This window comes from Andrographis paniculata, unplaced genomic scaffold (genome assembly GCF_009805555.1).
Source record: "Andrographis paniculata isolate CXL003 unplaced genomic scaffold, ASM980555v1 Contig57END, whole genome shotgun sequence".
In the NCBI taxonomy this organism is placed as follows: domain Eukaryota; kingdom Viridiplantae; phylum Streptophyta; class Magnoliopsida; order Lamiales; family Acanthaceae; genus Andrographis; species Andrographis paniculata.
The window spans coordinates 1,550,562-1,564,727 of record NW_026137592.1 but is presented as its reverse complement, the minus strand read 5'-3'; the positions used below and the strand labels follow the sequence as shown (position 1 = coordinate 1,564,727).

Sequence of the window (14,166 nt, the reverse complement as noted above, 5' to 3'; positions counted from 1 at the left end):
GAAAATATTACATCAAAAGTATTATTTAATTTAATTTTTATTATTTTAAAAAACTCACTAGAAAGAAACTTGAAGCCAAAGTAGAAAACTATCACGATTTTAGGCAGTAGTATTATATTAAGTGGTAGTGGGTGGGTGTTTGATTATGTTTCAATTTTTTTTTGATTTTTTCAAATATTTTATAAACAGTGTTTACTTATAATTTTACATTTATATATTTTATTTAATATTTAAAATATTAAAATATTTATATAAATAATATATATTATTTATTTATATTATACTATAAATTTTATTATTTGTTAAATAACATCTTTATTGAAATACATTTACTTAAAATGTATTTTAAATTGATATTGATTAAATATATTATATTATAACTATACTACTAAACAATAATATCAAACATTAGTTTTAATTGGATTGGATTTAAGTTTTTTAGTCAAATTTAATTTAAATATTATTTTGATTTGATAATATATGATTTTTTTTTTTATTTCTTTTTTAACCGTGTTAGCAAAACAGTATAATATTGATTTTGATTTGGACCAAAATCAAACAAATTCATTACAAAAATATATATTGCTAATACGATTTAATGAAAAATACATAGAAATACAAATAATACTCCCTCCGTCCCATAAGCAAGTACTCATTTGTTCTTTTGCACTTAGTTTTTAAAATATTAGTATTATATTGAGATATAGTAGGAATAAAGTAGAAATGACTAAAATAACTTTATTAGTATTAGTATGTGTGATATAAAGGTAATGATATTTGTGTAATATATTGTAAGTTGTAAGGGTATTTTTAATGTTAGACAGACAATACAATTACTTAGGAAATGAATACTTTGTTATGAGATGGACTAAAATAGAAAAATAGATACTTTGTTATGAAAATGAGGGAGTATTCCGCCTCATAAGTAAGTATACTTTTATTTTTTACACGTAGTTTCAAGTATATTAATATTACATTGATATCTAGTATGAATAAAATATAAATGACTAAAATAACTTTATTAGTATTTTTTGACGTAAAGTTAATGACATTTGTGTAATATATTGTAATTTATAAAGGTATTTGTAGTGTTAGGTAAATAGTACAATTACTTAAAAAGAAAATAGATATTTTGTTATTAGACATACTAAAATAGAAAAATAAATACTCTCTCCGTCATCCAATTGTGTGTTTATTTGATCGGGCATGAGTTTTAAGAAAAATATGTAAAAATAGAAATTTTTATTTTTTTGGTAAAGAAAAGTGATACTCCCTCCGTCCAGCTAGAAAGTATATATGTTTCTATTTTGGGACGTCCAATTACAAAGTAAACATTTCATTAAATACCTTACTTTTTTCCACAAATACCCCTATTTTACATCACATCATTACTTTTACACCAAAAAGCAAGGGCAAAAATGTCATTACACTACTTTTAACTACCCACTATAATTAAAATATCATTATTTCTTAAACACAATTGTATACTGTTTTTTGTGGACAGATGGAGTATTTTTTTACTAAAAAATGAAATGGAAATAAATTTAATGACAATAAAAAAATAAAGTAAGAATAGATTTGAACGGGAAAGAAGTAATTTGTTATGGAATAAGGGAATATATAGAAAGTGAAAGGACAAAATGGAAGTAAAAAAGTCCATATGTTTATTTGTGATTTGAATGTTTTGAATTAATTATTTAAATATGATAAACTGATCCAATAATATATGATTCTATATATAAATACATTTAAAAAAAAAAAGTTTGATTTTGAATCGACACTAAATTGACATTATTCAACAAGCATATAGTATTTTTTTTCCTTATAAAAGTAATATCAATGTATTATTTAAACAAAAAAAATTAAAAATAAATTTCAAATTAAAATATTATCTTGATGTTACCAAGTATATATATGTACAAAAAAAATAAATTGTAAGGAATATCTTGGTGGTACGAAAATTTCGTAATCTTGAAGTCAAGATTTAAATCCCGAAGCCTCAAGATATTGTATGTCACACAAATAAGTCCCGTAAAAAATAGTCCGGTGGTATGAAAAGTCAACACGTGATCGTTAGATCATGAGTACTTTCAGGCAGCTATTGTCCATTTTCACATTATAAAAATAAATAAATAAATACTTTGAGTAAGTTGATCAAATAAATTGATGAAATCAACTAAAGCATATAAACATAGAATTTTGAAGGAAAAAAAAAAAAAAAAAAACCACACACTTGCTTAAACACCAAGCAATCGACAGTACAACTCTCAACGGCATAATTAAGATCACTATATAAATTATTTAACCATTACATAAAGTGCTAATTAATACAAAATTAATTAATTAGCCAAATTAAGCCAAAGAAACGTTAGTTAGGTCATATGGACACGTGTCCCAATGACTTTGAACCAAACTCCGCTCTATCCGAGCCAGGGACCAGAACTCCAGATAAATATTCTCCGTTTATTTTGATCTAATAACGGTATCGATTTATTCGAAGTCCCGGTCCAAGGACCAGCTGCAGAATGGCCGGCGGACGAATTAGAGAAGGAAAATAACAATAAAATAAAATAGTGGCTATGGTAAGATGGCGCGTACCTTTCACGCGTCAAGAAGCACAACAAAAATGCAAAGTTAGAAATGATGGGAAAGGAGATAAGCTCAAAGCCACAGAACCCTAAAACCCCCACAGTACTCTTTTCTTATACTCAATCGTTGCTCCCAAGGCACTAATTTCATGTTTCAACGAATTCCAACAGCCGATCCGGTGTGTTTACCGAGTTCCTGCGTGCGCATGTTGATCTAGAAGGTTCGATTTGTATTGAACTGGATTGGATTGGTTTGGATCGATGGCGATTTCCGATGCAGTGGTGGGGAATTTAACGACGATATACCTGGCGGTGATCGCGGCGACTAAGGCGTACGGTTTGGCGGTCGGTCGGAGCTTCAGCGGCGGAGGTGTGCTCGTGCTATCGACGGCGATCGTGGCGGCGATCCTCATCGCGAGTCTCGCTTGGGACGTGTGGCGCAAGGCGGCGCAGGCGCTCTTCGCCGCGCGAGAGCACAGCCACGAGATGTGCCGCGGAGGCATCTGCTGGCACGGCGTCGCCGTCAAGTCGCCGGCGTCTCAGGTCCGTTTCCGCCTCCCTCAGCATCATAATAATCCTTGAATAATCCGATCAACTGGTGATGGTGATGGTGAATTTCGTCGAATCAACGCGACGAAATTCAAGTCGATTATCATTCTCTGAAGTCTCAACTCCTTGGAATCGGTCAAAACATGGAGATTCTCCCAAATTTCTTCTCCTTTCCTTGTATGAACAGCGCCTTTTTCTCTGTTTTTTTGTAGATTTGAAATCAATCTCCGTTTTGCAACACTGCAAAAAACATGCTGCTATGTAGCATATAACTTGCAGCAAAATCTGTGGCTGAATAACGATCCAAGTATATAGCAGAGTTTTGGATTGAGATTTTGAATTTCCAATTCATTCTGTTCCATGAAAAATTCTGTATCACATTTGTATATAAATAAAACGAAATGCATTGTTGTGTGTAGCAAATTAGAAACGCTTATGGATCTCCTCCTCTGCTATTTCAATATTGTAAACTTTTTAACTTGATTTAATAATATATAAAAATAGATTTATTTTTAACTTAGATATTTATATCTTGAAAATTATGGAGGATTGTTGATGTTGATGTTGACCATTTATATTTGACTCATATGTTTATTTCAATTGGGATTTGGAAGTTGGAACCACATTTACATTTGTAGGTTTTGCAATTTAAAGAACCATTCCATCAAATGAAATGATTGCGCCTTAAATCCATGCTGACTAAGTCATAAAGGACAATTAGGAATTTTAATTTGGTCAAAGTAAATTGATCCAACTATTTTACCAGATCCGTATATGGGTAGTAGTAGTAGTGTTGAGTAGATAAATCATAATAAGTAATTAAAAAAAATTTATTAGTAAAAATAATTATTTAAAAAATAATTATAAATTAAGATAAATAAATAGTTTAATTAAAATTAAAAAATTTAAAATTTAAATTATGATTAAAATATAAATTAAGTGAGACTGACAAAAATAAAAAATAGGAACAAATTATATAGACCAAAAGAGTATTAATTATTGAAAATATATAATATAATATATTTTGTTATTATTATATAAATTATTTTTACAAAAATACTTTTTAATAGAATACGAAAATAACAATAATAATCAAAACGAATATATTGAATTGAAATGAGATATAATGAATATGATTCTCTTTTCTTAAAAAATAATACTACATCCGTCTCACAGTAACAATACTGTTTATATTTTATATTATAATTTACTTTACAAATATTATTATATTTTTATTATTAAAAATTAATTTAGATATTTTTGTATTTTTTTATTTATCCTATATATTAATATAATAATTAATATTCAAAATCAATATGCAAAAAGTACATGATAATGTTATTATAAGACGAAGGTAGTATAATATTTTTCCTTCAATATTAAAACTATAAATTTATTTGACGTAAAATTTAAAAGAATAATAATATTTTAATTACAGTGAATAATTAAAAATAATATAAAAATAATTTTATCTTTATTTTTTATTGTAAAAATAATAACGTGATAAAAATATAAGTATTTATAAAAAAATATGATCTATAATTACTAAAAAATAAATAATTATTTTATAATTGAACAACAAAAAATGAAAACATATATACTTTGTGAAGGAGATGAGGCAATGCTACATTTTATTTGGAATATGGCAATATGTTAATAATTTATAAATTATATTTCAAAAAAAAAAAAAAAAACTTGATAATTTCCATCGAATCGAGGACAAAGAAAATTTTAAATGAATCTTACATATAAAATAATAAAAAATTAAATTAATTAATATTACTTAAATATGTTTAAAATTAATAACGTTATCAACAATTATAGAACATGATCAAATGAAAAATATATCTTATCAGGTGGAAGGATTATAAAATTACTACAATTTCGGAAAGCAATAATAAAGAGAAATTGAACAAACAATTGCTTCTGTTTCATATATCCCAAAATTATTATTAATGTAAAAACCTTTTCATTTACACTATTTTCTTTACAATTTTTAATGCAATTTATAAATCATTTCATATAAGAAATATGGGCAAACTGATAAAATAATAGTAATAATAAAACTAGCAAAATTGCACTGTCTAAAATACAAAATAGGACAGTGTTCGTATAATATATGAATAAAATATTTATTATTTTTATTATATCATATATATTAAAAACACTTGGATTACAATCATTAAAACGAATATGGATTGAGTGCCGAATTAATTGTACTGAATTATGCTGAATTTGTCTTTTTATTCCATTTTTTATTATCATGCAATATATTATTTTCCTACAAATGAACATATTTTATTAGTGGGTTTGATATCTATGTATTTCTATATTTACATTGTAAAAAAACATGCTCTTAGTTCCATTAAAAATATCTTTATATTTAAATAATTTACTCTAAAAATTTTGTTGTATTAATATTATAAAAAACTACTAAATATATTTGTCTTTTTTTTTCCTTCAATTTGTAATAAAATAATAACTTACAAATCATTCATTTAATAAATTTTTAGACAAATTATTACCTAAGTTTTATAAAACAAAAAATTATAAAATAATTGATCAATTATTTTATACAAACTAAATTATTTGAGACATTATCTCTTTTATTTGTATAACATTTGTTTACCAAAAAGAATAATATGTATACTTTACTTTAGCATAAGATTCTCACGCTATAAATAATACTCTCTCAGTGGGTGTGTTACCGTAAATACAAAAATCTAAATAAAGTATAATTAATAAGTAAATAAAAAATATATCCGTAAAAATAATTATTATTTAGTAAAAATAATTATAGTAAATAGTTTAATTAAAATTAAAAAAATTATAAAATTTTAAAATATTTTATAATTTATATTAAAAAGTGCAAACAGAGTATTATTCAATTCGCCCTTAAAAGAATCTGGACTCAAAATCCAACGCACCTAATTGGCCATCTCAACCAAACTGCATCCTAATTTGTTGCAGCATGTATGTACTATTAAACCCAATAATCACCTTTTTGATATTCAATACAGATTTATTTTATTTTATTTTTTTTTAAAAAATCAGATCAACATTTCCATTTCACCTCACAACAGACTTCTCCAACTACAGGATATCATTTTTATTACAAACATAATCATCAAAATACCCGCAACCTAGATCATATCCTATAAATTTCTTATGCAATTTATGCATCAATTAAATCCAACACACAAAAAAAAAATAGACACACACATATATATATAATATGAAAATGAATATCAATATATTCCACATATCAAAAACGCCTTATATTTTACCTAAGTGCATAAACTGAAGAATTGAAAGATGCAAACAGCAAATACCCAATTTGATGGTTCAGAAATGACACCTTATTAGCATAAATGGCCATGCATATGTATCCAGTTTCCATGCAAAACAGAAGATAAAAATGATCTGTGGGTGAGGATAGGCAAAAAACTGACTAATGGAGTCAAATATGCATGCTCATACCATTCATATATATACACATCAAATACGAAAAATATGACATAGAGATATTTCTCAGCAACGAAGGTTACCTGTAAGTATATTCAGAAGAGATATGCTGCCCTGTGTCCTGATCTTGTTGTCGTCTGCAGGCACCCTCCTCGCACCCTGAAACCACAAGAATTGGAATGATGCAAACAGGCAAGGCAGAGTTTTGTTGAACTATGAATGGTAGATTTGTTTCACCTTTGGTTTTTCGTTATCATTTATATTCAACATGCTGATATCCTTCAGCAGTAGAGACGAAGCAGGTAGTAGCCTCCTGAATGGTTTCAAACGAGTTAGAAAATTCTATGTGGTGGAAAGATAAGTCATTTATCTTGAAGGCGAATAAAGGACCTTTTTGGTCTGTGTGTGTGCTGGGCACTGCTGCAGTTGGTGACCTTTGGCAAATTTTCGGACATAGTTCTAGAATTTTCTCTTTTGGATGATATGACAGCAACCACCGGCTCAACATACTCCTGCATTAGGAAAAAGTGTTATAGATCACATACAAAATTATTTAGTTGGCTTACCAATTACTATGAATATATGCATATGCAAATAAATTGATCGAATAAACAATGAATTAGTACATAAATGCATATAATAATGGTAAGTTTTCATCACTTCAGCTCCTACTATTCCACTAAATCGAAATAAACATTTTTCAGGTATCAGTAGCAGAAACAGAAGTGGGCATTCAAGGGTATCAAGGAAAAGCCATTACAACCTTCACACACGGGTAAGCAAAGGCCAAGCATCGGTTGTTTCACAGAAGAGACATAAATCCAAAGTATATCTCTTTCAATCATGCCAGATGAGGAATACATGAATACCCAATATCTCAAAGTTTTCTTATAAGTTCTACATGCTTCAAACTAACCTTGTCTTCCTTGTAATTCTGCTTTTCTCCATCCATGTTAAATAATATGTCCTCATTGCCAGAAGATTCAGAAGAGCTAGAAGTAGCAATATGGTCTGCAATCTCTGAATCAGAAAGGTGAGACGGAAGTTGAAAAAAAATAAAAATTCTAATACATCTTAATGTGGTTGTCTTCAAATAATTCATGCGTCAATCAAACTCATGAGTAGATTAAGTATTAAACACAAGCTATCCCGTGTATAACTTCATTTGTGTTTCTATAAATTTCTTAACACGAGACTTTGGAAGCTTTTAAACTCAAATGCATAAGCTTAAGGCGAATCTTATAATCGAACCTGTTGCAATATCTTCAAGCTGAGTTGGCCGTGTTCTGGAATCTTTTAGAATTTCAGCATCATCTTCAGAACTATCACGGCTTACGCACTCCAGTGAAACATTAAGGCATGATTCAGAACTAACATCTGCACCATCCATAGAAGGTTTCTTGTTTCTGGCATACAAATCTGCTGCTGGTGTGAGTTTGGTTTCCTCTGTCTCCGGAACAACATTATCAAACTCCAGGGAAATATCAGAACAAAATCCATGAGCTACAGACTCATTCTTGGTCTCCAAACTCTCTGGACCATCAGCAATGTTCACATGATCTCGTTCATATTCATGGCTTGAGTGTGGACGTGTGTTTGGTAATTGAATGGTTTCTTGAATTCTGGAAGATGTACATGCTCCACCCGTATCTTCAAAGCTGTGCAAAGCCTCACCATAATCAGTACCAGCAGAAAGTTCCTGATTTTTGGAATCCACTGCACAAATGCAATTAGAATTCTTTACAGCTTGAGGATTAGTATTGCTTTCTGACAGGTCTTCAAGCAGCTGATGAAATAAGCAAAATTACAGATTAGTCTCATCCTTTGGACAATTATCACTGTAATGAAGGCCTAATTGCTGCATTAACTTATGGGACAAACAAGCAAAAGGTTGCTTCTTTCTATTTGATACCTGATGACAAGGTTTTTCTGATTCCTCAGAGCATGAAACAAAAGTCTCACTCACATCCGTAAAATGATCCTGAAAATGTAACTTCAATGGCTCAAGTGTCTTTCTAAAATAGAAAATTAAGTTTTAGCAATTGCAAATAGCTCACCAATAAATAAGATGTCTTTTCACTCTGAGTTTGTTCTGGTTCTTTGGAGGAACAAGACGAACCTTCTAAGCTCCCCTGAAGAAATGATGAGAATATTAACAAACCACACTTAGAAACTCTAAGTAAACTACTTAAATCAGAACATTTGACAGCATTGACTACAGCAACTCATCCAAAATGTGTTTGGCACCAAAGACCTACGGAATATTTCAAGGATTTGAGTAATTGTGACTATTCAAGAATTAACAAAATTTGTAGGATCTAGTTATCAAAGCACTGGAACTAATCAAATGTAAACTTCTATTGATATCTTGCTCTGCCACTTTCTTTTAAGTACACAAATAGAAAAGCTATAAAGTAATATTTTGGAAATCACACAGTTTACCTCCTGCAATCCAGCAGCATCACATTGTATAAGAATGGAACTAGCATCTTGCATTGTAAGTTAATATTTTGGAAATAACACAGTTTACCTCCTGCAGTCCAGCAGCATCACATTGTATAAGAATAGAACTAGCATCTTGCACTGTAAGTGGAAGCACGTTTTTAGAAGAAGCTTCTACACTGCAACGACATTGAGATTTCAATTCCTCCAACTTATCTTGGAGAGCACATCCCATCATCTTTTCACTGTTCAGTTCCTTCTCCAGGTTCAGATTTCTTGTCTTTTCAGTGGATAAGCTGTCCCTGAGATGGCCGTTTTCAATTTCCACTGCCTGCGAGTATGAATAAATGAAATAAGTGTTATATCCTAGAGTTATGAATGGATGCACCAGAAGTCCAACATAATAGAACAATAGCTCTGTTTGCAAGGTTATCACATATTACCTCAAGTTTCCTTTTGTATTGTTTCAGAACATTCCATAGAGCCTTTGAAAGCTCTAACATTATTTTGTATTCCCGGTCACTGTAGGTTGTATGTTTACAGCAATTCCCATCCGTGCATGGTTTCTCTTGTTTGCCCAATCCAATAAATCCATCAGATTGGGTAGAAGTCTCATTCAAGTTTTCAACATCACTGCCACTAATGTTCTTTTTAAGGCCATCCTTAATCACTTTTTCAGGTATCTCTGTCCATACAATTAACACCACATGAGAGTTTACAATATGAGGAGAAGAAATTTCTACTTGGGATAACATGGGAATATTTACAAAGTAGACAAAAGAAAAAAAATAATAACAATAATAATTGGGATAAACCTCTACTTGTGTTGCAGTGGAAATCACAGTCAGCTTTTCCTTCATCAATCTACACAATAAGAGATGAATGAATCAACTTCTGCTTGCAATGTTGAAAAATAAACTAAATTGCAATGTGATGGGGTATACTGATTGACTAGCCACCAGAGCATAACGTTGTCCTAAATGAAATTATCCTGAATTTGATAAGTAGTGGTAATCAAGCATGCTTGAGTACAGTAGTTAAACTCTAATGGACCTCACTAGTTAAACTTTTTGAGCTGTTATCAAGTTTGTAGATCTCACTAGTTAAACTCTGATGCTCAAGAATATATAGTGACAAATTTGTTGTTTTAATAATACCGAAGAAGCTTCAGTGGTTCTGTACTTCATTTTCTTAAGTTTCTCCACTCGAGGCAGCACTTGATTTGGTCTCTTGTGGCATGTCGTATTAACAGCCTCTTGTACGGTTTGAAACCTACATCCAATTATAGAAAATACTTCCAATTATTTTGAGAAGGTCCCAGGGGTAATAAATAACAAACTTACACAGATCCTCACTTAATTTTTGTGAATGGTGAAGCCTGCCTCAGCAGAAAGGATGTGTCAAGATAATCATCTACACCCGGTTTAACAGTTAAAATCTGTAGATTTTAGAAATTTATTGGAGTTAACACAGTACCATGAAACAATCCTGAAAATAATATAAACAAATAACCTCGACAAAACAGCACCGAACATACCAACATCATCCTCTTTTTGCCTTCCATGTAGTCTTGCATATATCTTGTTAACTAGTCAAAAAAATCATGTTCAAATGTTCTCTCAGTATGCACAGATAGAATGACAACATGGTAAACATTAGCAATTCAGATTACCATTGAGCTTTTGTAATGCTTTTGCAGTAGCTTACTTCGATTCTTTTGGTGCTCCAACAGGGCCTGAAATTTAAAACATGAAACTAAGTTATCAATAATTGAGTAAAACGAAACAACCGAATGATGTTCATCAATGGCTGTAGCATTAGACATCAAGGAGAAAATCAAAGCAAAGTCATACCCTCAAGCACAGACCAAATACCATTGAGGTGTTGTTGATGAAATTGCTCTCTTGCAATCTAGCCCCCTGGAAAATAGTACTGTCAGCTTTATGGAATAGATGTCTAGAGATCAGTCATCAGTGATCGATCAAGTCAGTAGTATTGTGTGTCTTACTCCATTAAAGAGAACTGCAAATTTTCATAGCACATATACTATATCAAATTTTCTTTATATGTATATGATACATCTGTATGAATGTCATACCTCAGGAGAACCGCCCAATTATTCACATGTATTAGTGGGTGTGTTTGTTTGGGGGATTGGATTAGATTTCCACTATTCATCCCAAATTTTTTCCCCCAAAAACATCAAATCAAACACCTATTTTTCATTTTTTATATTATACTAAAAATAAATTTTACATTCAAAACATCACATCAACACCTATTTATATCACATCATACAACTATTTAAATTCAAAATTTTTACTATTCAAATCCCAACTTAAAATCCAAACCCCCAAACAAACACACCCTAAGCTGAAACTAAAAATCAAATATAATATGTAAGAGGAAACTAATAGTGGTTGCTACTACATATTTGCTGCAATTGAAGCACAAGTTTCTTAAACAAGGTATTTAACTCTTTTTCTTTTTCAAGTCTCTCTCCACAAATTTAAACTAGACATCCTAAAACTAAATCAAACTCAGAAGGTATTTAGCTGTTTTTCTTCTTCACTGCATTTCCTATTCCTAATGTGAACAAGCAAAATAATCTAGCAAAGTAACAACATTCTCATGTTTACCGGAAAAAAAATTAACTATAACATCCAAACATTTTTATAATTTTATTTGCATGGAAATAGACCAAGATGGTAAAGAATCTAACAGGAAGACTTAGTATAGGTCAAAGCTCGTTGCCCAAGCAATTTCTAGTAGAACTCTCAAGAAAAAAAAAAGGCTCAAGTAGTATGTATGGCATGGCCAATAAATATTTGACAAATGCAAAAACATTCTTCATCCCACATATACTCATTGGAGTCGAAGATGGAGGATAAATTGTATATGAAGCAATCAAATGTAAACAAAATTGTATCCATAGGACCACCTGAGTCACATGCATAAAATAGTTCAATTATTGAACTTATACCTGATTTCCAGTTTTCTTCTCTCGCTCAGCTCCAGCAAGGTCTGCAATAGTCAATACAGCATGTTTTCCTTCCTTAGAAATTGCTTCATCACCATCCTCAAAACTACAACGAATGTTTATGATGCACTGGGAGCGACTACAAAAACATGTCGGATATAAGCCCACCATTGAAACCAAAATGTATAATTACTGCTATAACAACAATACAAGTACAAGGAACAAGTAAACACGCATGGAGTCTCAGGAAGAAAATGAATAGAGAAGGGGTAGCTTGCACACGATAACCAATTATAAAAACTAAAAATGAGGATGGTATAACATCAAATTATATTTGCTTACCCTAGAGCAAACTTGGAGAAATAAATGTTTCATTGTAAAATACTGAGATGCCAAGATCCTAACAAATTAACTAAATTACAAGTGAGTTAACAAAACAGGCACTTAGATATACAAATTCTATTACGAAAGCTATAAAAACAATGCGACTTTAACACAAACCTTGATTGACAATTAGAATTCGTCACTGCAGTCGCCCGCCTAAGCATTCCGCTTGCTATTAAGGACTCAGCTTGCAGAGCATCACAAACCATATCCTATTCAAACAAACCAAAACAACAAAAATAATTATAATTGATGTCCTAATCACGACACAAGAGCAAAATACACTGCATCAAAAACAAATATATATATATATATATATACACACATATCACAAAACCTCTTGTAGTCCTTTTAGAACTGTATTCTGCATGTATATGTCAGCCCCTTCATGCAGTAAATCCGTCATTCTCTCGGCCTTTCCTCTTTCCAAAGAGATTTCAAACATAGACAGATAGAATACCCTGTCCAGATGATATTTCAAAGATTTCACAAGCTTGAGCAAACAAATGAAGATCTATAATAAAGAAGAACATAACCTAAATCACAAGAAAACAAATTAACGTTAAAGTGTGTTTATCGGTTGCAGGTACTCAACTCAACTATTTTCTTTTACCTCGACGATTGAGTTTGAGCATTCTCATGCTCACTGAAGATGTGTCTAAGAACAAGAGGTACCATTCCAGGATCTCTTGCACACCCAAAAATTGTGTGCGTCTTCCCGGAACCACTAGGACCCATCGCAGCCAACATTCCACCTTTCCCCTTCAGAAAATCTTCTACTAATGGTCGTACCATTTCGTTATATACATCACTCTGGATATAAATCGAACTTTTAAATCCATTCACGATAGATACACATGAAGAAACATTGATGGCGAAACCTAAATACCTGAGACGCCTCAGAAGCGAACACGCGCGAAAACCCTCCGTACACCTCCGACTTGGTCCTCTTAGTTTCCTGCAACGCTTGAGGAGTCGAAACTGTGACGGAACACGAGTCGTCGTTCACCTGTACGCATATTTCGTCGCTCTTCTTTGCTTTCGTCCTCGAACCTGCCTTGATTTTCGCGTTTTTCGGCCAAGCGTTCTTTGTTTCCGCTGTAGTCTTGGAAGGTTTCTGAATCGTAGGCGGACGTATCCTTAGATACACCTTGAGGCTTTCGGAGAGAACTCTAGGAGAAGGATCTGTGCTCGTAGTGTCTGAGCTGTCGGGGTTTTGTGAAAGCTCGCTGGAGAAAAGGTCTCGTGAGAGAGATGGAGAAACGAGAGGTCCGCGGAGAGGAACTGCCGACGCCGGAGTGGCGCGCGCTCTCCGCGGCGGGTTACGGCGGACGGTGACGGTGGGCGGACACGGCGTAGGAGAATTCATCTCCATATTGGGAGAATCCAGGTAGCCGTTAAAAAGTGAATTCGTTGTTCTTTGTTATGTTTTGAATTTCTGAGAAGGAATTTGCCGCTATAGCTTCCGCAGCAAGCCTCTTAAATAACCACGGGTGACGGGCGTACATATAGCCGTTAAAACGGCGATTAGTCCACAGTCCAAGTCCATCGTATAGGCAATCAAATCCAACTAGCTATGGGTGACGAGCCAAGCCCGGCCCGCTAACCCAGATATTTTTTTATAATATTAAAAATATAATTGTTTATAATTAATATAAAAACAATTATATCATATCCTCCGTGAAAAAGAAAAAGATTGGTGTTTGCTGCATGTTGCGCTTAAAATGGCGTTGTTTTATTTTAGTTTTTAATTTTTTT

At 31.8% G+C, this 14,166-nt stretch overlaps 2 protein-coding genes across 4 annotated transcripts; one reads left to right on the top strand and one right to left on the bottom strand.

The window, feature by feature from the left end:
• The first annotated feature begins 2,667 nt into the window (after positions 1–2,667).
• LOC127257068 (uncharacterized) lies at positions 2,668–3,659 on the top strand. Its single transcript, XM_051283353.1, has 2 exons — positions 2,668–3,131; positions 3,350–3,659. The coding sequence occupies exons 1-2, from the start codon at positions 2,850–2,852 to the stop codon at positions 3,353–3,355; spliced, it is 288 nt and encodes a 95-aa protein (XP_051139310.1). The 5' UTR covers positions 2,668–2,849; the 3' UTR covers positions 3,356–3,659.
• Positions 3,660–6,035: 2,376 nt separating this feature from the next.
• Positions 6,036–13,885, bottom strand: LOC127257551 (kinesin-like protein KIN-6). 3 transcript variants are annotated; one of them, XM_051284018.1, is made up of 21 exons: positions 13,298–13,885; positions 13,022–13,221; positions 12,746–12,869; positions 12,526–12,620; positions 12,028–12,163; positions 10,898–10,963; positions 10,717–10,779; positions 10,582–10,632; positions 10,400–10,482; positions 10,202–10,316; positions 9,866–9,908; positions 9,488–9,729; positions 9,133–9,375; positions 8,660–8,734; positions 8,515–8,583; positions 7,854–8,388; positions 7,519–7,622; positions 6,993–7,114; positions 6,840–6,915; positions 6,686–6,761; positions 6,036–6,495 (listed from the first exon to the last, which is right to left on the bottom strand). In XM_051284018.1, exons 1-21 carry the CDS (start codon positions 13,781–13,783, stop codon positions 6,425–6,427), a joined length of 3,075 nt encoding a protein of 1,024 aa, XP_051139975.1. In that variant the 5' UTR covers positions 13,784–13,885; the 3' UTR covers positions 6,036–6,424. The 3 variants fall into 3 exon arrangements, with proteins under 3 accessions (XP_051139975.1, XP_051139974.1, XP_051139976.1); XM_051284017.1 differs by having other exon boundaries at positions 6,037–6,495; positions 9,860–9,908; XM_051284019.1 differs by having other exon boundaries at positions 6,037–6,495; positions 7,519–7,613; positions 9,860–9,908.
• Between the last annotated feature and the right edge of the window lie 281 nt (positions 13,886–14,166).